Here is a 24,016-nt window from a genome sequence, read left to right as displayed (position 1 = left end):
TGACCCTATCACACTTGTGACCCTAAGGGCGCTGGGACCCTGAGGCACAGCACTAAATGCAATGTCCAAGGATCCTTATCCTTCCTAGGTTAAGGCCCAGAATGCTGAATAAGAGAGCAGTAGCCACACCTCTCCTCAGATCACACCACTGTGGAAGCACTGAAAACTTCCAAACCCCTAAAAATAGCTGTGTGAAAAAAGTTCATTCTGAAGCTTGCAACAGTGCCTCTATCCCATCCACATGCTGGGAACAGAGCTCAACTTTAACAAAAAGTTCAAAATAAAGAAACAGGGTGGAAAAAATGAGTAAACAACAACAACAAAAGAACCTGACCGTAAAAAGCTACTAGGGCAACAGGGAAGAATAAGACACAAACTGAGAAGAAGAAAATAAAGTCAAAACAGCCACAAGCTAAGCCTCAAAGAAAAAAATGTGAATGAATACAAGCCCAACAAAAATTCCTGGAAGAGCTAAAAATGATTTTCAAAATCAAATAAGAGCAAAAGAAGAAAATTAAGTAAAGAAATTAGAGCCAAAGAAGAAAATTACAAAAAGACAGTTGAACAACTTGTTATAAAAGAGGCACAAAAATATGAAGAAAACAACACCTTAAAAACAGAATTGGCAAACCTCATTGATGAAAATAGCTCCTTCAAAACTAGAATTGTGCAACTGGAAGCTAATGAATCCATGAGACATCAAGAAACAATAAAACAAAGTTAAAAGAATAAAAAAAATAAAAGAAAATGTAAAAGATCTCATCAGAAAAAAACAAATGACCTACAAGATAGATCGGGTTGGATAATTTAAGAATTATTGGACTACCTGAAAGTCATGATCAAAGAAAGAGCCTAGACATTATATTTCAAGAAATTATGAAGAAAAGCTACTCCAAAATCCTAGAAGCAGAAGGTAACAGAAACTAAAAGAATCCAACAATCACTACCTGAAAGAGATCCCAAAATGAAAATTCCCAGGAATATGACAGCCAGATTGCAAAACTTAAGTCAAAGAGTATTTCAAGTAGTCATAAAGAAACTCTTGAAATACCAAGGAGCCACAGTCAAAATCACACAAGATTTAGCAGCTACCACATTAAATGAGTGGAAGGCTTAGAATATAATATTCTGGGAGGCAAAAGAACTGGGATTACAATCAAAAGAAACCTACTCAGCAAAACTATATCTATCTATCTATATCTATGTATCTATCTATGTATCTATCTATCTATGTATCTGTCTATCTACACACACACACACACACACACACACACACACACAATCCTTCAGGGGAAAAAAATGGATATTTAATGAAATAGAGGACTTTCAAGCACTGCTGATGAAAACACCAGTGATGAGTAGAAAATCTGACATTAAAATACAAGATGCAAGAGAAGCATAAAAAGGTAAAGATGAAAAAGAAAGTATAAAGAACTCATTAAGGTTTGCCTTTCCATATGGGAAAATAGTACTGCAATTTCTAAGAACTTTATCATTTTTAAAGCAATTGGAAAAGATTCTATATAGAAAAGGGGCATGAAGTGAGTCGATTATATTGGCATGATGTAAAGAAAATGGATAGGTGAGAAAGGGATGCCCTGGGAAAAAGAGGAAGAGTGTGAAAGAATGGGAAAAATTACTTCACATAAATGAGGAGCAAGGAAGAGCTTTTTATAGCAGAGGGGAAGACGGGGGTGAGTGAGCAATATCTGAACCTCACATCTAAAGTGGTTCAAAGAGAGAAACACACACACTCTCTTTTTCTCACAATTGGGGACTGGGAGGGGAAGGGGATAAGAGGAAGGGAGTATGTGTGTGATAAAAGGGAGTGTAAATAATAGAAGGTAGTGGTCAGAGGCCAAACAGACTTTAGAGGGTACAGGATAAAAGAGAACGAGAAGGATTAAATAGAAGAAAATGGGACGGAGGGAAATGCAGAGTTAATAATCATAATTGTAAATGTGAATGAGATGAACTCACCCATAAAACGGAAGCAGATGACACAGTGATTAAAATACAGAATCTGACAATCCGTTGTTCACAGAGAGTTAAATGATGCTGGAGTGGTATGTCTACTATGCTCTACCTGACGTAAAACAAGCAGAGGTTGCAATCATGACCTCAGACAAAGCAAAAGCAAATGCAGACCTAATTAAAGGGGATAAGCAGGTGAACGACATCTTGCTTAAAGAACAATAAAGTAACAGCAATACTAAACATATGCAAAGCAAATGGCACAGCATCCAACCTTAAAGGAAAAGTTCCATGAATTACGGAAGAAATAGTCAAACTAAGAATGGAGGACCTCAACTTTCCCTTCTCAGCTCAAAGTAAATCTAACCATAAAATAAATAAGAAAGAAGTGAAGGAGATACTGTTGAAGAAAATTGAAACGGAATAGAAAGGAGTATATACCTTTTTCTCAGCAGCATATGGCACCTTCACAAAAACTGATCATGTCTTAGGACATAAAAACCTCACAACCAAATGCAGAAAAGCAGAAGTATTACACACACCCTTTCAGACCACAATGCAATAAAAATTACATTTAATAAAGGGATGGGGAAGGATGCATTAAAAGTTAGTTGGAAACTAAATAATCTAATCCTAAAGAATGAGTGGATCAAAGAACAAATCAAAATAACAATTAATAATTCACTAAAGAGAATGACAACAATGAGACAACATTTCAAAATTTATGGAATGCAGCCACAGCAGTACTTAGGGGAAAATTTATATCTCTAAATGAGTACATCAATAAAAGAGAAAAAGAGTAGATCAATGAACTGAGCATGAAATAAAAAAAAAAAACTAGGAAAAGAACAAATTAAAAATCCCCAATTAAACACCAAAATGGAAATCCTGAAAATCAAAGGAGAGATTAATAAAACTGAAAGTTAAAAATCCCACTAAACTAATAAATAAAACTAGAAGTTGATTTTATGGGGGAAAAGTTATAAATCATTGGTTAATATGATTTTAAAAAAGAAAGAAGAAAACCAAATCACTAGTATCAAAAATGAAAAGGGTGAATGTGCCACCAACGAGGAGGAGATTACAGCATTCAATTAGTAGGAGTTATTCTGCCCAATTACATGTCGGTAAGAGAGATAAATTAAATGGATCAATATTTACAAAAAAGATAAACTGCTCAGATTAACAGGAGAGGAAATAAAATACTTAAATAATGCTATCTTAGAAAAGAGAAATAGGAAGTACCAATGAGCTCCCTAAGAAAATTCTCAGGACCAGATGGATTTACAAGTGAATTTTACCAAATACTTAAAGAATGATGAATCCTAATACTATATAAACTATTTGAAAAAACAGGTAAAGAAAGAGTCCTATCGAATTCCTTTTATGACACAAATAAGGTTTTGATACATAAACCAGGTGGCGCAAAAAGAGAGAAAGAAAACTACAGTCCAATTTCCTTAGTGAATATCCATGCAAAAATTTAAATAAAATAGTAGGTGAAGAGGTTACAACAACATATTACAAAGATCATACACTATGACCAGCTGAGATTTATATGAGAATGCAAGGCTGATTTGGTACCAGGAAAACTATCAGCATAATTGACCCTATCAATAAGAAAAACAACAAAATCATATGATTATGTCAACAGATGCAGAAAAAGCCTCTGACAAAATATAACACCTATTCCTATTAAAAACACTAGAAAGCACAGGAATCAATGGAGCCTTTCTTAGAGTCATTAGTACCTATCTAAAACCATGAGCAAGCATTATCTGTAGTAGAGATAAACATGAAGCCTTCACAATAAGACCAAGGGTGAAGCAAAAGGATGCCCATTCTTACCACAATTATTCAATATTGTAACAGAAATGCCAGCTAGAGCAACAAGACAAAAGAAACTGAAGGAATGAAAATAGGCAAAGCAAACAAAACTAGCACTGTTTGCAAATGATATGTTGGTACAGTTAGAGAACCCTTGAGAATCAACTAAAAATCTATCTGAAACAATGAACAACTTTAAGCAAAGTTGCAGGACACAAAATAAACCCATATAAAATCATCAGCATTTTTATATATGACTAATAAAACCCAGAAGGAAGAGCTAGAAAGAAAAATTCCATTTAAAGTAGTTGCAGACAATATAAAATCTTGGGACTGCCAAGAGAAATGCAGTGACTATAAATAAACACATTTACAATACCCTTTTCACACAAATTAAGACAGATCTAAACAATTCTAGAGATATTAATTGCTCATGGGTAGGCTGAGCCAATATAATAAAACTGATAATTCTACCTAATTTACTTATTCAGTGCCATACCAATCAAACTACCAAAGATTATGTTATGTAAGCCAGAAAAAATAATAAATTCATCTGGAAAACCAGAAAGTCAAGAATATCATAGAAATCAGTGAAGGTGATTGCAGGAAGGTGGCCTAGCAGCACCAGATTTCAAACCATATTACAAAGCAGTAACCATCAAAACAATCTGATACTGGGTAACAAATACAGTGGTGTTCCCCAATTGATAAATGGTCAAAGGATATGAACAGGCAGTTTTCAGAGGAAGAAATTAAAGATATCTATAATGATATGAAAAAATGCTCTAAATGACTATTGATTAGAGAGATGCAAATCAAAACAACTCTGATATACCACATCACACCTGTCAGATTGGCTAACATGACAGAACAGCAAGATGATAAATATTGGAGAAGCTGTGGGAGAGTTGGAACACTCATTCATTGTTGGTGGAACTGTGAGCTGATCCAACCATTCTGGAGAACAATTTGGAACTATGCCCAAAGGGCTACAAAAAATGAGCATACCCTTTGACCCAGCAATATTGCTTCTAGGACTGTATCCCCAAGAGATCATAAAAATGGGAAAGGGTCCCACATGTACAAAAATATTTATAGCAGCTATCTTTGTGGTGTCCAAGAACTGGAAATCAAAGGGATGCCCATCAATTGGGGAATGGCTGAATAAATTGTGGTATGTGAATGTAATGGAATACTATTGTGCTATAAGAAATGATGAACAGGAAGACTTCAGAGAGGCCTGGAAAGACTTAGATGAACTGATGTTGAGTGAAAAGAGCAGAACCAGGAGAACTTTGTACACAGCAACAACCACAGTGTGCAATGAATTTTTCTGGTAGACTTAGTACTTCATTACAATGCAAGGACTTAAAAAATTCCCAACAGACTCTGGAGGCAAAATGCCTTCCACATCCAGAGAAAGAATTATGGAATTCGATCACAGAATGAAGCAGACCATTTTCTTTTGTATTATGTTTTGTTTTATGATTTCTCCCATTCATTTTAATTCTTCTATGCAACATGACTAAGGTGAAAATGTATTTAATAGGAATGTATTGTATAGGAATGTATAAAATTGTATGTTGTCTTAGGGAGGAGGGGGCAAGGAGGGAGAGGGAAGGAAAAAATCTAAGATATATGGAAGTGATTGTAGAACACTGAAAACAAATAAAATAATTTAACTAAAAAAATAGAGTGGTGGACCAATGGAATACAGTAGATACACAATAAATATGAGTAAAGGACCACTGTAATCTAGTGTTTAATAAACCTAAAGATCCAAGCTTTTGGGATAAGAACTCACCATATGGCAAAAATTGCTGGGAAAACTGGAAAGCAGTTTGGCAGAAACTAGACATAGACCAATATCTCACTCTGTCTATCAAAAGAAGGTCAAAATGGATAAATGATTTAGACATAAAGGGTGATATCATAAGTAAATTAGGAAAGGATGGAAAAATGTACCTGTCAGATCTATGGATCAGGGAGGGGTTTCTGAAAAAATAAGAGATAGAGAGGATCATGGAAAGTAAAATGGATAATTCTGATTACATGAAATTTATAAGCTTTTGCACAAACAAAATTTACGCAGCCAAAATTAGAAGGAAATCAGGAAATTGGGAAAAAAATTTCACAGCAAGTTTCTCTGATAAAAGCCTCATTCCTCAAATATATAGGAAATGGAACCAATTTTATAAAAATAAGAGCCATTCCCCAGTTGATAACTGATCAAAGGATATGAACAGGCAGTTTTCAGATGCAGAAAACAAAACTATCAATAATCACATGAAAAAATGCTCTAAATCATTACTAATAAGAGAAATGCAAATTAAAAACTCAACCTCACACCTATCAGATTGGCTGTAACATGACAGAAGAGAAAAATGACAAAACGTTTGAGGGATGTTGAAAAATTAGGACATAAATATACTACTGATAAAGTTGTAAACTAGTCCAACCATTCTGGAGAAGAATTTGGAACTACTTCCAAAGGAAGTGTACTTCCTAAAACTGTACACATACACTGATCCAGCAATACTACTAGATCTGTATCCTAAAGAGATCAAAGAAATGGGAAAAGAACCTATTTTTACAAAAATATTTATAGTAACTCTTTTTGAGGTGGCAAAGAATTGGAATTTGAGAGGATGTGATGCCCATCAATTGGGGAATGGCTGAACAAGTTGTGGTATATTTCATCCCATTCTAAGCTATAATTATTTGTTGCATATTGTCTTCCTGTTTTTCCTATAAGCTAGTGATCTTTCTCACCCTATTCCTATCCCTCTTCACTTCTCTGCTTTATTTCTACACACTACCCTGGCTCCTATTCCTTAACCTACCCACCCCTCCAAGAATCCCTCCTTTATCTTCTGCCCTCAGCCTATCCCCTTGCCCTCTTGTTTCTTTCTAAATTTAGAAGACTTTTATCTAGATATATATGTTCTTCCCTCTTTAATCCATTCCCAGTGAGAGTAAGGTTTCAACACTATCCCTCCTCTCCCCTACTGGCTTCTTCTGTATCAATTTTTCCATTTTTGCCTCATTTGTATGAGATAAGTTCTCCTTTTTATCTCTCCCTAAATAAGCTTTTTTTTTTTTTAAATTAGAATCACCCCATCATATTCACCCCAGCCCAAGCCTTTCTTTCAAACTACCCAAATAAAAATGACAGTCATAAAAGAACTGATAATATTTTCGTATATAAGAGTAAATGATTTGACCTTATTGAGTCCCTCATAGTTGGTCCTTAATGTCTACTTTATATTTCAGCTGCTGTTTTTGTCACAAATACCTGAAAGTCTTTTAGTTTATTAAATGTCCACTCTTTTCCATTCAGGATTATACTTCACTTTGCTGGGTAAGTTACCCGTAGTCTTAACCTGAGAATCTGATAAGACCTTAGCCTAAAATCGCCAATGTCCAACATTGCATCCTGAGTCATCTCCAGCTGTCCTGATGAATATCAGGCCACTGGGCCCAGATGGCTCTGGAGGAGAAAGTGAGGCTGGTGACCTTGCACAACCCTCCCTCCCTCAAATCAAAGTCAGCTGCAAGTCACGTCATCATCTTGATGTCATGGCCCTCTTCAAGAACGAAGGACAAACACAAATTACTCTGACCAAGACAATATCCAAGACAATTCCAAAGGACCCATGATGAAAAATATTCACCTCCACAGAGAGAACTGATGAACTCTGAATGCAGACTGAAACATCTCTCTTTTACTTTATTTTTTATCTGTTTTCTTCTGTAACATGGCTAATTTGGTATTATGTATCATATAATGGCACATGTACATTTGATAGAAAATTGCTTGCTCTTCTCAAGGAGGAAGAGAATTTGGAACTCAAAATGTTAAAAAAGATGAATGTTAAATTTTTTCACATGTAATTGGGAAATAATCAAATAAATTTTAAAATATTAAAAAACAAGAACCATTCCTTTACCACCACAGCCTTCCCCCTCCCTGCAACCTTGCCAAAGATGAGCGTAGTTTTTCAAAAAGTTCTCCAAAAGCAGAAATAGGTTATTTTAAAATTAACAGTCAATAAGTGTGGAACATTGTCCATACCGTTAGACAAGGTTTGATGTGTCGGTTACTTTTCCTGAAATCTTTTTCTTTTAAAATCTTTATATAAGGAGTAGCTGGAAGAAGGTTTGGGAGAGAGGGGAGGCATATTTGGAAATGAATGTGAGGTAAAAAGGCATCAGTAATAAATTAATAATTAATGGCATATGGGGCGGGGGAGGGAACAAGGGAAAAATGGGAAAAGGTAGAATGGTAGATAAAAGGTAGAAGAACCAAAATTTCTACTTAGGCTCTTGACCCCCTACTAGAAGCCACCAACCCATAAAGGAATACATCTAGTCCAATGTCCCCAGACAGTTTTTAACAGCCTTCTGAAACCCCAGTACAGATCTTCAGTGAAGCCCAAAGTTTAACTTGGGAGGCAAAAGATCCAGTCACTGTCTGTGGAGGCTGGTCAAATCAATTTCTCTGTATTCTAGCTTATTTGTGAAGTGTTACAACACTAACTGATAACGCATCAAGTCATTTCCCCAACCATCTCTCGAAGCCTCTATCAGGTCTGGCTTTGGACAATCCATTTCCACTTGTATTGGAAGAGCCTCGTTCCAACTGATCTACATTACTCCCTCTCTGCCACCCTGCAGCACAGTCAAAGTGACCTTTTCTCTGTTCTCCCAAGCCTTTGCACTAGTGGCTCCCCCATGCCTGGCATCCAATTCCTAATACCCAATGCATCAGACTCTGTCTTCCTTCCATACCTGCCTGATGTCCCCCAGTATTTATTCTCTATGTATTCTATATACGCTTACACATGTACCTGTGGTCTCCCCATTCGAATGTAAGCTCCTTACAAGTTGGAATTGTTTCATTCTTGTTTTTGTGTCCCTAACAGAGGCCAGATTGTTTCTTCTTTGTATCTGTATCCCTAACAGTGTATGGCGCATTATATGTGCAGTTAGTGGCCAAAAAAAAAACCTTGTGTAAAGACAAAGAAGAGGGATGCTGGATCTACTCTGTGGAAATGTGAGATGAGGAAGGCTGGAAGATAATGGGGAGGACTAGATGTGATTCTGGTCAGGAGCAGCTTGGGCTTTGTTACAGTGTCTACAGCAACAAAAGGCTCTGAAAGCAAACGTCACATTCAATTCAGAAGAGATGAAGTGAAGTCAGACAACGTTCATTAGCTGTCCTTGGCAAGATGAAATTAAACATAAAACTTCACACCTCTGACAACTGACAATATAGTTCGTTTTGTAAAGTTCCAGCAGCTGTTGTGCAAAGAGAGAAGGAGTTCTGCATCAATATCTGGGGGGGGGGGGGGGGTTGGGTAGAGGAAGCAAAGGCTTGCTGGCCCACTAGGCAACGTCCCTGCGGGGAGTACTTGATACAAGGCACCTTAACCTGTCCAAACAGGTTGGCTCCAGCCATTAGGTCTCAAGAAGAGTCATTTCACATACATTCTAGATGGTTAGCGATCAGAGACACGACTTCTCCCCCTAGATATTCCAGAGGTCAAACAAGGTCTATCAACCACAAATGCTGAGAGCAGCAAGGGCACTGAGGGGCCACTTCAGGGAAGCTGTGGATTGCAACACAGAGCCTGCAGCACAGGATGGCCTCTAATGTCTTACAGTCATGGCACTGAGAATCACTTGTCCAACTACAGAATTAAAATCAGCACAATAACTCTCCTGGAATACTCACAACTTTTCTAGAACAGAGCTCACCTCTGACTCACCAGGCTGCAGAAGCCAGTCAAATCCCACGATTCCCCAAACTGTTTACACATAACTAACTTCTAGCTCAGGACCAAGGGGCACTCAGGCACAGGGAGCTGCCAGACTGCTAGGTAGTTTAAGTTATTATCCCCTCCCTTCCATTGGATGGTTGTAGCTACAGGGGCTAAGGGTTGATTTACAGACAGTCATCAATCATCTACACTTTGCAAACGGCTTTAACTGCACAGGTGGCAAAGCCACAGTCTGGCTAAGGTTCAACCAGAGCAATCTCATACTTTCCTCACTTCCCATACCAATTACAACAAAAAGTCATAAAAGCCCAACCTAAACTATGTACTTCAACCCACAGAACTAGTTAAATGTCACATACACAGCTATGGGTACCCCTAGGAAGACTGCATATCACAATGGATACTGTACCAAGGACCCCAGAGAGAGTCCCCTGGAGAGCAACAGTCAAGCCCACCCAACCTCCCAAAGGAGGACCTGCGGGGGAAAACCAAAGGCTAGGGGGAGGGGGAAAAAGGCCTCTGGTAGGGAGACAGACTGAAGTCCGAAAACAAAACCACAAAACGTCTGATTAGGGTGAACACAGACTTCACCTAATTCTAGGGCACTAATGATGAAGCCTGAGATAGTTTAATTTTAAAGAAACTTATCACCGAAGGTTTTCACTCATGAAACTGCCAAGAAGTTTTATAGGATGAAGACAGGAATAATTTGAAAAGGGCATCTCAGAATGTTTGAGGGATAGTCTAAACTTCTAGAAGACAAGCATGACCTTCAAACCATCCTCTGATGTTTCTGGCAGGGAAAGAATCCTAACTTAGAATGGCTCCAGAGGGGATAGAACTGGGGCTAAGGGCTGCCAGGTATAGGGAAGTGAGTTTCTGGTCAATATAAGCAAGGATTCTCAACCATTATAGCTGTTTTCACAATGGGATAGGCTACGTTGTGGGGTATCTCTACTTTAGGAGGTATCTAAACAGAAGCATTTTGACCATGCTGTAGAGAGGATGCACATTTTAAGGAGAGGTATATAGGGACAGAAGCAGTAGAAAAAAGGGCCACAACAGAAAGACCACTGGTTTGCAATCAGTAGACTAATGTGTTCAAATGCCAGCTCTGTCACCCATGTTCCTCAAGAAGTCACAATCTCTCTGGGCCATAATTTCTTCATCTTCAAAATGAGAAAATGGGCCTAGATGATCCCCAAAGTCTTTTTCAAGTTCTAACATTCTAGGATTCTATGGGATGAACTAGGAGAGGCACCCAAATATCCCTTCCAGCTTGGTGACTCCTGAGGACTTTCATAAACTACATCCTAATAGCAATGAGGGCCTATCACCTTTGAGTTCCTCGGGTCAACAAAGGCTACCAATCTGGCTTTGAAGAGCTCAAAAACTAACATGCCACTCCAACCTGAAGTTGGCGCACCTAACCCATTCCTCCTTGGAAACTTTTTGCTCATGACTCCTCTGTGATGTACCAAACATAGACAGAAAAATGTATAAACAGACAATATTTATTAAGAACTTTATCTGTTTCAGGTCCTGTGCTGCCAAGTGCTGGGGATACAAATATGAGCCTGTTAAGCTGTCCCTGACTTCAAGGGCGTCATATCCTAATATAGGAAGACAATATGTAAAGAGTTAGAATCATGGGCATGTTCCTTAAAAAGTCCTTTGTCAAGCAATCATGTTCAATTTACACTTCCTATAATTTTAAACACATTTAAAAAAAAATGAGCTTCAAAGGGTAGTGGCTTCTACCACTAAAATTTTAAGATTCTTTAAACTCCCTATACCAGACAGGAGTTCTCAAAGTGTGGTCCAGGGAATTAAGGGGCCTGTGAGGTCAAAATTAATCTCATAGTAAGACATTTCAATTTCTAAATACTGTAAATACTGATAGATATAACCCAAACAAAAGCTCCCTGGAGGTTTCTCAATAACTCTTGAAAGTGTAAAGGAAGAAGTCTTAGGGCTGAAAGGTTTGAGAACTGCTGTGTAAGGGAACTCCTTTGCTTTTTGTAAAGAAGCCTTTTGTAATGTAACTAACCAGTTCCAATCTTATGGCTTTATGCATTTTGGGTTTTCCCATATTAACTTTTCTTTAAAATATGTACACCGATATAGAATCTTATTAACATCTACAGACCTAACATTTAAAACAATTTATTTTCTGCTAGCATAAATCAATTGGCTAGCCATCTTCCTCGGGAGACATTTTAATGTCCCATCGCGCCATGTAATTTCAGCCCAATGTTTATTGGGGAAAAAAAAAAAAAAGAAAGCACTGACCTGAAATCTTAGCAGCCTACACTTAGAAAAATGTCCAATTTGGTCTCCTATGACTTTTAGACTTGAAGGATTTTTACCAAAACAGATTACTACCATTCACTCCATAATACCAATTAGCCCTTTGGTTTTAATCACTATAGGTCGGAGAAGAAAGATCCTTTCAGCTAAGCCTGGTTCCTTGAAAAGAAAGCACCTTTAATACCTTCCAGGAGAAAGAAAGGGAAAGTTCCTGAGAGGTGATGGATTCAAGAATGTTTAATAGACTGAGACAGGTACAAAATGTTCCAAGTCTCAACTTCGGTAACTTAACAGCTTGGACCAAGAGTTTTGGGACACCCGGTATATTTTCAGACTTGGCCAATGCAGGAATCTGATTGGCCTGACTATCCCAGTCTGTAACAGTTTTGTTTTTTCTGTCTTTCTCAATCGGGGGGGGTAGGGAGAAGTGAATTTTCCTAGATGGGAATAAAAGAAATTGCTTTTCTTATTTACTGAAGTCTGGAGAAAGAATTTTCTTACAAAGTACACATGCTTTACCTGAGGAGACCTATCAGACTTCTTTAGCAGGATCTCTTATCTCTTTCATGGAGTAAGACCAAGGACAAAAGTGCAGAGTAATGGCACAGTTGAAATCACCCGAGTTCCCCAGAAATCCCCCAGTACAGTTTTCATTCTGACCCCAAAGATGCAACTGGGAAGACCATTCTGCATAGGCACAAAAGCCAATCTGTCAAAGCTATATTGTATTCTGTATTAGGGGTACAGTGAGTAGCTGATGATTCACAAAACCTAGGTTTTCCAGGGTGGCTATTCTGGAGCCACTAACAAACTTCTGACCTAATTTTTAGGTGGCCAATTAGGAAGAGAAACCTAATACTGGTATCCCTTTCTAGGATTAGGCCTCAGGGGTCCTTTAGAAAAGCAGACTTCTTGAGGGTTCATTCTGCTAATGACCCTGGTCAGTTTGGCTGGCATTTGAAGGGGAGGGGGAGGAGAGGAGAGGAAGGAGTTATAATCGATGGCCAAAAAGCTGCTTTTCTGGGACGTCCAAAGAGCTGTTTCTAAATGAGGCATTTTGGGGCTGGGAAAGCTATGTTAAGAAATGTGAGCTTCTGGAAAATCCAGGAAGCTCACCTCCCTGCCTAAACGTATGCAACTGAATGGAGGAGCATGGGTAAGCCGCACTCTCCCCATCCTACGGTGGACAGTGCCCTTCTCTGCGAAGCCATTTCAAGACAAGTGAATAAGTCCTAATACTAGGGAACAACCTACGCATGGCAGAAATAAGACAGCTGCATGCACACTCAATCATTTAAAACTTCTTTTGTTCCTTTTGTATTCTAATGCTTGCTAATAAAAGTTAAAATAAAATTGTAAAAACTATTAGGGAAACCATCACTAGGGTTAAAAAGGGAGATGGATTTTCTCAGAGACCAGCTATCCTGCATTTCAACTGCAGGTGTGGAAAGTGATTACCCAATCCAGTCTGCAGAATTCTGTGTCTGAGGTCAGAGAATATAGCACTTGCTTCCTTCCTAAGCTAATTCAGAAACGGGAGTGAGGTTACTGGAAAGGTAAGCACATTAAAGAATCCATAGATGCCTTCCCCCTCCCCCATGCTTGCTTTGAAATCCACATTCTCTCAGGAATTCCTACTGTCCTATATAAGGTGCTACCTAAGTTATCCATTTTCCTCCCAAAAGGACTCTAAAATCATAGCATTTTAGAACTTGAGTTCATTTAGTACAATCTGCTTTCCCCACTCAGTCCCAACACTGCAGAAGAAACTGGGCCGCAGAGAGGGAGGACCACAAGGTACAGGAGAAAGAGCACTTGCTCTATACGCAGGACTTGAATTCAAATCCACCCCTCTGACACTTCAGACTCCATCCATGTGAGTGACCTTGGACAAGTTATTTAGCTTCCCTAGGTCCGTGTTGGCCAGATGGCCTGAGGTCCCTTCCACACCGGGATCTGTGATCCTGAATGACTTGTCCATGGCTACAGAGATCCAGGACTAAACCCCACAGCTCCTGATTTTTCAGGTCAGTGTTCTTTCTAATGCCCCAGCCTGATGAGCCAATTTCTCACACACTTTGTTTTTAGAAAGAGTAAAATGAAACTATGAACATGAGATCCTTCAAGGTATTTCCTTCAGTTCAAAGGGACACCTTCAGCTGTCACTAATTGCATCTAATAATTATTGGGAGTTACTTCCTTAAGTCTGTATGGAGTTTAGCAATTCCAAATGCTGAAAAATGAAGCAAATCTTACATATCCGTTTGAGATCTGGCAGTAACCAAATCCTTAAGAAAGCAACCTGGTAATTCAAACGTGCAGCTGTCCTCATTGTGGAGTTCAAAAAACTCTATTTTGCCTAATCTGGGCTACCTCACTGGCTGCACTGGGCGTCACCTGAGATATTTGTAAAGTGCTTAGCACAGCACCTGCCTTGCTATCCTCCTCTTTAGTGCACTGAATTTAAGTAAGTAAACACCAACAGCCTACCTGCGATTCAACTAAATGGGAATGCTGGATTTAACTAGGTTTTTGCAAGTAAATCACCATTTGGGGTCTATTTAATCCCTTTCATTTCTCCTCTACGCTAAGGCAAAGACTTTCCCACACTTTCAGACACAATATTAAAAAAAAATTCAAGGTCTTGCAAATGAGGCTTCCAAGGAATTTATGACCACTATTTAAAAGCAGAAAGTATTCCTCTTTGTGTACAATTGTATTTCCTCATTTGAAGACCTGGACTTCCACAAATTTTGTGCTTCCTTATCTCTTGTAGAAAGAACCCTTAAGCCTAAAGGGAAATACACCCAGTAAGACTGTCTTCCTCCTTATAGGTTCTCCAAGAGAAGCACTCAGTAGTAAACTCAACACTTTGGGGCTTTTTCCCTAACTTAAAAGGGCAGCATGTAAACAGCTACAGGAGAAAGTGTGTTCTACTCAAGTAAAGGCCATTCCATTTAAGGTCATCTAAACTATGTAGCTTATCAGTAGGTGGTGCCACCTGAAGTGGGACTGGGAGGATCTAGATCCAGCAGTCAGGTGAAAGGTACAAACCACACAAGGCCATGGCATCTAAAGCGACCAGCTGCCAGATCCAACACAGGATGCCAGCCAGGTTGTGGCAGTAAACCTGCATAGCTTAGACAAGCAAGTGGGAGGGAGGGCTCAGATTGAAAAGTGAATGCTGCAGAGGGATGCAGCATGCCATGAAGGTCGGTCCCTATGTGGAAAAGAATGCGTGGCTCTTCAGGTGCCAAAAAAGTGTGGGTTTTCAACAGGACTCCCAGGAAACAGTCCCCTCCTACATGCTCTGCCACCCCCCCCCACTTCCTTCCTAGGCTCTCGTGATCAGAAGAGCACCCTGGGCCACCATCCGGCCGGCTCCTCTATCACCTGCGGAACCCGAGGGAATGTCGTGTCACTTCTGCACTCGGTCCTCGAGAAGCTGAGGGGGCTGCAAGGCACAGCCCCGGGGGGCCGAGGGCACAGCACGGTCACCACCTCTGAGCTCCCCAGGGCCCCTCGGCAATCCCGAACCAACCCACCACCTCGGTCCATTCTAATTAATCACTCCTCCCGGATTCACTCCCCACCCCCACCTCTCTAGCCCAGGTAACCTGGCCATCGCAGCCCCACCTCCTCTCCAGCATGTTCCCATCCTTCTCTCTGTCCATCCCTTTTCTCTACCGGCTCTCCTCTTCTACGGAGTCTAGACCTCCAGGCTGCCCCTCGCCCCAACCAACCAAGTCAATCAATCAATCAATCAAACGCATTTATGGAGCTTCTACTAGGTGCCGGGCACCGGGCTAGGCTCAGGGAGCTAAAGACAAGAAAGCAGCCCCTACCTCGAGAGCCTTCCGGTGAAACAACCAGCACTGGCCCTAAACACGGGGTCTTAGGTAGCCCCCCCTTCCACTCCCAGGGCAGCCCCCTCCCCCACCCCGCCCCCGGCAGGTCCTCCCCCGCCCCCTTCTAGGAGGACTCCCCCCTCCCCCGAGAAGACCCCCCTCAGGGCCCCCTTCAGGCTGAGTCCCCCTCGCTGCAGACCCCACTTCGATTCCCCCCCCCACCGCTCCGCTCACCTTCCCCCGGCGCTCAGCGCTCCTCGCCCATAGTCCGCGTCCCGGAGCCGGGGGCTGCTCGGCGCTCCGTCCCGGGGGGGCGGGAGGCCGGGGGGCCGGGGGCGGGAGAGCCGCTCTACCGCCGCCGCCCAGCGCAGCCGCCCGAGCCGCCGCCGCAGCCGCCGCCGCCGCCGCCCGAGCCGCCGCCTCCCTCCATGGCTGCGGCGCCGCCACCTGACAACGGAAATGACGCACCGCCACCCCCACGACCCAGCCCCTCCTCCCCCCCTCCCCCCCGGCTCGGAGCTCCGCCTTTCTCTTCCAGGGAAGGGAGTGGGGACGGCCGACGGCCGGCTGGCTCCCTATCCGGACCCCGGTCTAAAGCCCCTCGCGCCGCTGATTGGCCTTTGGAGAGCGGCCATATTGGTGCAGGGCGGAAGTTGTTCGACTTCAGATCTGAGGGGCCGGACCCTGACGGAGACTGGCTCTTGGTGGGGGCGGGGCCGAAAGGAGAGGGGTGATTGGTGGCTGGTTAAGGAAGGGGGCGGGCCCAGCCGCTCTAGCTCCTTCGGGGGTGAGGCCACGGAGACGGTGACGGCTTAGCCCCGCCCTTCACACCACCCCCGCCGGAATCCTACAGAGCCCTGAATCACCCAGTCGCACCCACCTCCCGCCCCCTTCGGAAATCCGCTCTGACGGTTTGACAGTTACTCAGGGCTGCCGGGCTAGAGGGGGTCGACCACGGGGAATACCGTACTTTTCAGAAAAGCGACGCGACACCCAGAGCCCCAGTTATCCTCTGGAAATGAGTTTTCTGAAGCCATGTGTTTATAGTCCCCATAATAATAATAACTGATATTTATATATATTCACTGTGTGCCAAGCACTGTGCCAAGCGCTTTACAGCTGTTATCTCACTGTAAACAACCCTGGGAGGTAGGGGCTGTTATTATTATCCCCATGTTACAGATGAGGAAACTGAGTCAAGCAAAGGGTAAGTGACTTGCTCAGGTTGCACAACTAACATGTCTAAGAGGCCAGATTTGACTCCAGGCCTAGGGCTCTAAGATTCCTGGACAGGACAGCCCCACACTTCCAGACACAAAGCCCTGGCCCGCAGGTAGATTGTGCAGGTATTTAGAGGGTGATCTCCTTGGGAGCAGGACGGTTTGCTTTTTTTGTTTTCCCTAGCGCTTAGCAGTACAGGCACACAGCAGGAGCTTAATAAATGCTTGAAGACTTGTTGACATGATTAAGCAGCCCAGCTTTCGTGGTTCAAGCCATCAGAATGTCACACTGCCTCACAGCCCTCTTGTGACACCCCTAATCATAATGGGGTCACCATTCCCACCTGGCCTCTCTTCCCCTATTAGAGTAGAAGCTCCTTGAGGGCCTAGACTATCTTCCTTTTTCAGTTTGTTTGCCTGGAACATAGTAATTAATGCTCATTCATCCATTCATTCCTACTTCTGGCCCACTGGGCCACATCCTTCCATCCCATTTATTCCCTTGGCTACCAAGTGTACTACAGTGGGAAAGCTGGAGGATGTAGGATCAGAGGCCCTGAGTTCAGATTTCGGCTCTGCTGCTCACCAGTTGTGAGCTCTGGAGTCCCTTCTCTGGGTCTATTCGTCTTCGGTAAAATGAGAAACCTCTCTTAAAGGTAGATGACCTCTATGATCCCTTAGATAATCTGTCATCTGTAAATCTGTAATCCTATGGTCTCTAAAGCCTCTTCCAACTCTAAAAAAATATGTTATTATATATAATATATACATACATACATACACATATATAATACACACATATGTATGTACACATATGCAGTATATTTGTAAGTGTTGACTCTACATTTTTGCTGCATATATTTGTGTATGCCTTTGTTTACTCTCCCATTAGAATAGAAAGCTTGTTTGGTTATTGTTTCATTCTTTGTACCTGTATCTCCAGTGCCTAGCCCAGTGCCTGGTTAATAGAACAGTTGCCTAATAAATCCTCATTCGTAGATTGATTTATCCTTCCCCATATTTCCTCTACAGCAGGGGTTATTAACTTTTTGGTGTCATGGACCCATTAGACATCATTAGATGCATTAGTCCATTAGACTGAGCTCCTTGAAGGCAGGAGTTCTCTTTTGCCTTTCTTTGTACCCTCAGTACAGGGCCTAGCACATGGTAGGCACCTCCTAATAAATGCTCGTTGACATGATCTGACCCCATCTGGCAGAATATTTTTAAATGCATGAAATAAAATACACAGGGTGACAAAGCAAGCCAATTACACTGAAAGTTATCAAAATATTAAAAAAAAAAAAAAAGAAGCCAAGTTTATGGACCCTAGGTTAAGAACCCCTGCTCTACAGAATCGCAGACTAAGCTGAAGCTGACAGGTTCTACTAAGAAGCCTCAGGTCTCTAGGGACAAGACCAGACAGTCTTCTTCCCTCCCTCTCCCCCAGCTCTGACAAATTTCACCTGTTTCTACTGACTCCATAGGCAGGATCCTCTCAGTCACCTGTTCCCATGTCTCATGGCTCTGAGCTGTCTAACCTCAGTCCCTCCTGCTGCAGTTTCGGCAGCCTATTTCCCTTCTTGTGTCAGCAACCACACCCGTCATGAATCAGCTTCTTGCAGCAGCAGCAGATGGGGCCTTTAAAGAGATTGCATCATGCTAGGTGACTCATGGCCCTCTCTGGGCTTTGTTGTACCTCCCAGAGCTAAGGATCTGCCAAACAGAGAAGCTGAGCCGCCTCGCCTGGCCACAACCAATCTGCCTTCCCCACCTTATCCCTCCTCCAGGGAAAGCCCAGAGGGCTGTCGCCTCCAGGGGAGAAGTGGGAAGCTAAGAGTGCTGGCATATGGATTATGTGTGTGTCTCCCTTTCAATCTTTCTGTAGGGGTATTTCCATGTCTCTCCCTGAGTGTGTTAGGTTTTCACTGTCTCCTTGTCTGATGTTTGTGTAGCCACGTGGATCAAATCTGTCCCTCTGTATGCCAGTTTCTGGATGCCTGTGGGCATGGGTATTTGTGTGGCTGAGCAACCTCTGTGGTTATAAATCTTTTGTGGGATCCAGTCTCCCACTCAGCTGATGGACAACGCTAAGTCCTGCTGCTGGACAATTCATGGGGTTTGGAACTTAGAGGTCATCTAATCCATTTTACAAATGGGAAGATTAAGCCCAAGAGAGGGGAAAGGAAGGGGCCTGCCTGAGGCCAGAGTGGCAGAGCTAGGTCTAGAGCCTAGGTCCTCTAAGCAACTTGGTCAGGTCTGGGTTGCATGGTCTCTAAGGCCCCTTCCGAGATTCTGTAACCCTAAACACAGCGCTCTCTCCACTGCACCATCCTGCCTCCTCAATAGTCTCACCCCTTATCTTTTCTTTTGTTGCTATTCATCCCAATCCTCACCAGCAGCTAGGGGGTAAGAAGTTAGCGTAGGGTGTCATGAAGACCCAAAGGAAAGCAGCTCTGGCTCCTGGGAGAATGTCCTAAAGACAAGATTTCCTTCTCTTTCCTGAAGTAGGCATGAGTCCATGTGTGTATTTGTGTATGTGTGTGATTTGATCCTCTTCCCTACTACATTTTCAAGGGACTGGTCCCCTCATTCCTCCCAGTCCCCATTCACAGTACTGCTATAATATGACATCAACCTGGCTAAGAAATCCCATTTCTTAGCAGGAGGATTCAGGGCAGTGTTCTCCTGTTCTTGCTTTTTGGCCATGTAAAGGTGTTCACACTTACAAGCCTCAGATGTTGTAACCAAATACATAGCTTTGGGGTTAACGTTTCAAAGAAGGAAAGGGTTTGTGGAGATTATAGGTTTGTCCTTCAGCAAACCTGCTAGATAAAATCTTTCACAGAATCTCAGAGCTAGAAGGGACCTCAGAAACCATTTAGTTCAGGGGTTTTTAATCTGGGGTCAATAGACTCACTAACTTCATGGGGTCTATGAATTTGGACAGGGCAGCTAAAGGTACAGTGGATAGAGTGCTGGGCCTGGCTGGAGTCAGGATGACTCATCTTCCTAAGTCCAAACCTGGCCTCAGACACTAGCTCTAAGTCCCTGGGCAAGTCACTTAACGCTATTTGCCTTAGTTTCCTCATCTATAAAATGAGCTGGAGAAGGAAATGGCCAACCACTCCAGTATCTTTGCCAAGAAAATCCCAAATTAGGGTCATAGTCAGATAAAACTGGACAACAACAACTAGACTGGGAAATTACATCCTAATTTTATTAACCTTTGGTTTCCTCCTGTGCATTTAAAACCATTCTCCTGAGAAGGGACCCAGAGGCACAATCTAAAGTTAAGAAGTCCTGGTCTAGTCCAACCTGCACCTAGGCAGGAATCCCTGCTACATTGTACTCTAATAAGTGGCCATCAATCCTGTGCTTCAAGACCTCAGTGATGGGAAACTCACTCTCTCTGAAGGCAGCCCCATTCCCCTTTGAGCAAGCTGGAATTGTCACGCAAGCTGAGTATTAATTTGCTTCTCTGCTTCTAGATCTGCCCTCCTGATTTAGAATACCAAGGGATTTGGCTGAGTGGCTAGGAGAGGTTGAATAAGGGATGCCTAGATGGCCTTGCCTTGAGATGCTACTTTCCCTTTTCAGGGGATGGGACAGGATGTGGCTGGGATACTGGAAAGTCCCTGGAATGTCTCCTAAAACAGTATGAGTTTGGATTTTCCAAGGAACTCATTATCTTCTTTCCTTTGACATTGGCACTCTCCTCTCCCCTCCCCTCTACACTCTGCCTCCCATCCCCCTTCCACAGCTGATTAAAAATATGGGACTTTAAGGGGGCAGAGAAAGAGAAAGAGGACACATGACTACAAGCTATGAGAAAAACCCAACTCAACCCAAAGGTGCCAGCCGGGGAGCTGTCAGCAGGACATAGATGTGGGGAGATTGGTGTGTGGCAACACACACACACACACACACACACACACACACACACTCTACACTCCATCTTCTGCTCTGGGGATGCAGACAGCACTGCCATAACAAAATGACGCCTGTCACAACAGCTTGAGATGGCTGGCTGACGATGCACAGGCTCCCAAAGCAGCTGGTGACTGTCACAGAAGAGAAGGGGAGGAGGGAACAGGCATGCTCACTCACCTCCTGTCCCTTCAGGCTCTCAACTCTACCCTTCCTCTGACACCAGCCTAGGTGGGGGCTTCCCCAGCACGGGGTGGGTTGATGGGCTGGGGGCAAGGGATATATGGCAATGCCCTATGGTGGGAGTCATTTCTCTGCCATGGCTCCTAGGGGGAGGCTGCTATAGGACCAGATGAGTTTCCAACACAGGTTTGTTTATCTGGCCTCCTCTCTTCATCCTTGTCATTAATGTGATGGAAGTAGACCTCTGGCTTGGGAATCAGTAGATATAGGCCTGGAGTCAGCGGATCTGAACTCAAACCCTACCTGCCACCACCAGCATGATTTTAGGTGAGTCACTTACCCTTGTTGGTCAGTTTGCTCATCTGTAAAATAAGGGAGTTAGACTAGGTACTGCTGAGGTTCACTCTGGCTCTGGATCCTATAAGTCTGTCATGCAGCCCCAGCTCTGATCTTGGACATGACACTTCCCTGGACTTTAGTTTCCTATACTTGGGCTAGTTGTTCTCTTGAGGCCTCTTCCTGTCTTTCAGAATCGATTGGTCACTTGCTCATTCCATTAGGAAGAAAAAAAAAAGGCAGAGGTGGATGATTTCAGTCCTGTACCCAGGTCAAACTGAGATCTGAACCCATAGCTAACTACCACACCTTCATTCTTCTTCCCTGAGGGGAAACAATGATCTCTAAATTTTAGTTCAACTAGGGTAAGATGAGCAATAGGCAGGTTGGGTGGTTTCCATTCACCAGGTGCTTGTAACCAGTGGTTACATCTATTTCTCTGATGAAGTAGAAGGGAGAGAGCAGGCCTCTCTCTTTGTCCCTCAAGCTGAGGGCGTAGTAAAACAGTTGGGACATAATCAGGGGATTGCAGTTCCATCTGGATATGCCAAGGCAAAATCGGGACTAAGCTCTCCTTACTCTCTTTAACTCTCTTCCCTTTCCATTACTTTCCTCTACAGAAAAGGAAACAGAATGAAACTCCAGACCCTTCATTTTGTGTCCAGCAGCCTATTCCTCAATGCTAAAAAGCTTGGCATATAGTATTAAATGAGATAATACACACAAACCTCATGACACTATATTAAACGCTGATGACTATTGTTATTAAACTGTTGTAACAGAAATTTGGTGGTGGTGGGGTAGGCACACTCATTTGTAGCCTATATGGGCTGGTCACCCTTTAGCCTGCTACTTAACTCAATTCTATATTAATTTCTCACCAACCTGTCTTCTAGGTTAATCCAGTGATTTATACACTGTTAATAATAATCTCACATTTCCATACTCATTTAAGATATGCAAATTGCTTTCCCCACAACAGAAGTGCAAAGTCGGTAATGCAGATATTAACCCTGTGTGAGGAGAGGGGAGTCCACATCATCGCTGGGAATCTTAGATATGGAAAGTACTTCCACAGAGGCAATTTCAGGGTAACTGACAAGTCTTAGAGAATTGGTTAAACCACTGACAGGTTGAGTGATCTGCCCATGGTGGCAGTTAGTGTGCATCAGAAATAGGACTTGAGCTTAGGTCTTAAATCCAAGGAGGGCCATCCCTCCACTAGTCCATGTTGTTTCTCACCTGAGCTTTACACGGAAAGAAACAAACGCTGTCCTGGATGGCCATGCTCTTTTCCCTACAGCCATCCTTGTGTCCAAGGTGAGTTTCGCTATTCTCCCTGACTACTTTTCAAATTTGGGCCATCTCCAGTTGTCTTGCTCTATATCTGGCCACTGGGCCCCAATGGCTCTGGAGGAGAAGGTGAGGCTGGTGACGCTGCACAGCCCTCTCTCACTGTAACCCAATTCACTTGTGAATCATGGCATCATCTTTCTGATATCACTGGTCCTTTTTGAGAATGAAGGACAAACCACACACATGGCTTTCCAAATCCCGAGTCCCTCATGCCCCTGGCACCTGGCCCCAATTAGGGGTCCTGAGCTCCTCATGCCAGGGTCTGCTTTCACTGGTGCCACTACAGATTCAGAACATTTTAAAAGTCAGCAGAATGCTCCTCAATCTACCTCACATTAGTCCTACCCTCTGTAGGGCCTTTCTCATTCCTGACATTAATTAACCTTTAGTCCTTTATCAGGGAAAGTGGATGTCAGATGACTGTGACTTTGATCTTCTCAGGCCTTCCTTCTGCCAGATATTCAAGCAATATATTCATGAAGTCACACTTCCTGAGGTAGCTTTTTGTCATTTCCCCCTGCTGTAGGAAAATATACTCCCATAAAGCATATGCTAGCCTTGGACTCCTGTTCTTTGACCTTTGTCCCTTGAATGCAGGGAATTTTTTGTGAGGGTTTGTCCCCTCAGCTTGGGTAGTCGGAGGAGGGTTTTCTGTTATAGGCACTGGAACAGCCAAAAGGGAGAGTGGTCCTACTTTGTGTAAGCAGCAGGGTAGAGACAAGACAGGGCTACTGGAAAATTCTCATCCTGAAAAATGCTTTTATGACCACAACCTCCTAGGCTGAGACCGATAAAAATCACTTCAGTATTAATAAACACTTGCCAATGGCACTTCTGACATTATTGTCAGTCACCACAGACCAAGGAGGTAATTTTTAGCCCTGTCGAACAGGGACTTTTGACTCATCACATAGATTTCTTCCTCCTTCCTCCCAAGGGCTTCATCTCCTCATTTCAAACCCTGAGATGAGCCCTCTGCTTGACTCTGGGAGTCCCTTGTGGGTAAACTCCTAGGAACCAGGAATCCACAGTTTGCCCTCATTCTCAGGAAACAAAGGTCAAGCAAATAAACCATCTGGACTGAGAAAACAGAGATGTTTAGGCTGGAATAGATGTTTAAGGGGAACTGAATCCCTGTCTTCTACTCTTCGAAGGCCTGTCCTATTTGGAGGAGAAATCAAACTTATGTTTCTAGGACCCAAAGAACAGAATTAAGAGTGGTAGCAGGTTACAGGGAAGTCAGTTTGAG

At 42.7% G+C, this 24,016-nt stretch overlaps 1 protein-coding gene across 3 annotated transcripts in view; it reads right to left on the bottom strand.

Annotated features, from left to right (window-relative positions):
- The window catches only part of STK40 (serine/threonine kinase 40), a 63,858-nt gene that overhangs the window by 39,647 nt on the left and 195 nt on the right, over positions 1–24,016 (bottom strand). Inside the window, exon 1 of one of the 3 annotated variants that reach the window (XM_072610037.1) lies at positions 18,429–18,453. The exons of 1 other annotated variant lie outside the window; for it this stretch is intronic. In XM_072610037.1, the coding sequence (XP_072466138.1) occupies positions 18,429–18,447 (19 nt within the window). In that variant the 5' untranslated portion in view covers positions 18,448–18,453. Of the gene's footprint in view, positions 1–15,976; positions 16,133–18,428; positions 18,454–24,016 lie in introns of those variants that run through there. One more of the 3 variants, XM_072610038.1, reaches the window with a different exon arrangement.

This window comes from Notamacropus eugenii, chromosome 5 (genome assembly GCF_028372415.1).
Source record: "Notamacropus eugenii isolate mMacEug1 chromosome 5, mMacEug1.pri_v2, whole genome shotgun sequence".
Classification (NCBI taxonomy): Eukaryota; Metazoa; Chordata; class Mammalia; order Diprotodontia; family Macropodidae; genus Notamacropus; species Notamacropus eugenii.
This window is presented reverse-complemented; position numbering and strand designations above follow the sequence as displayed.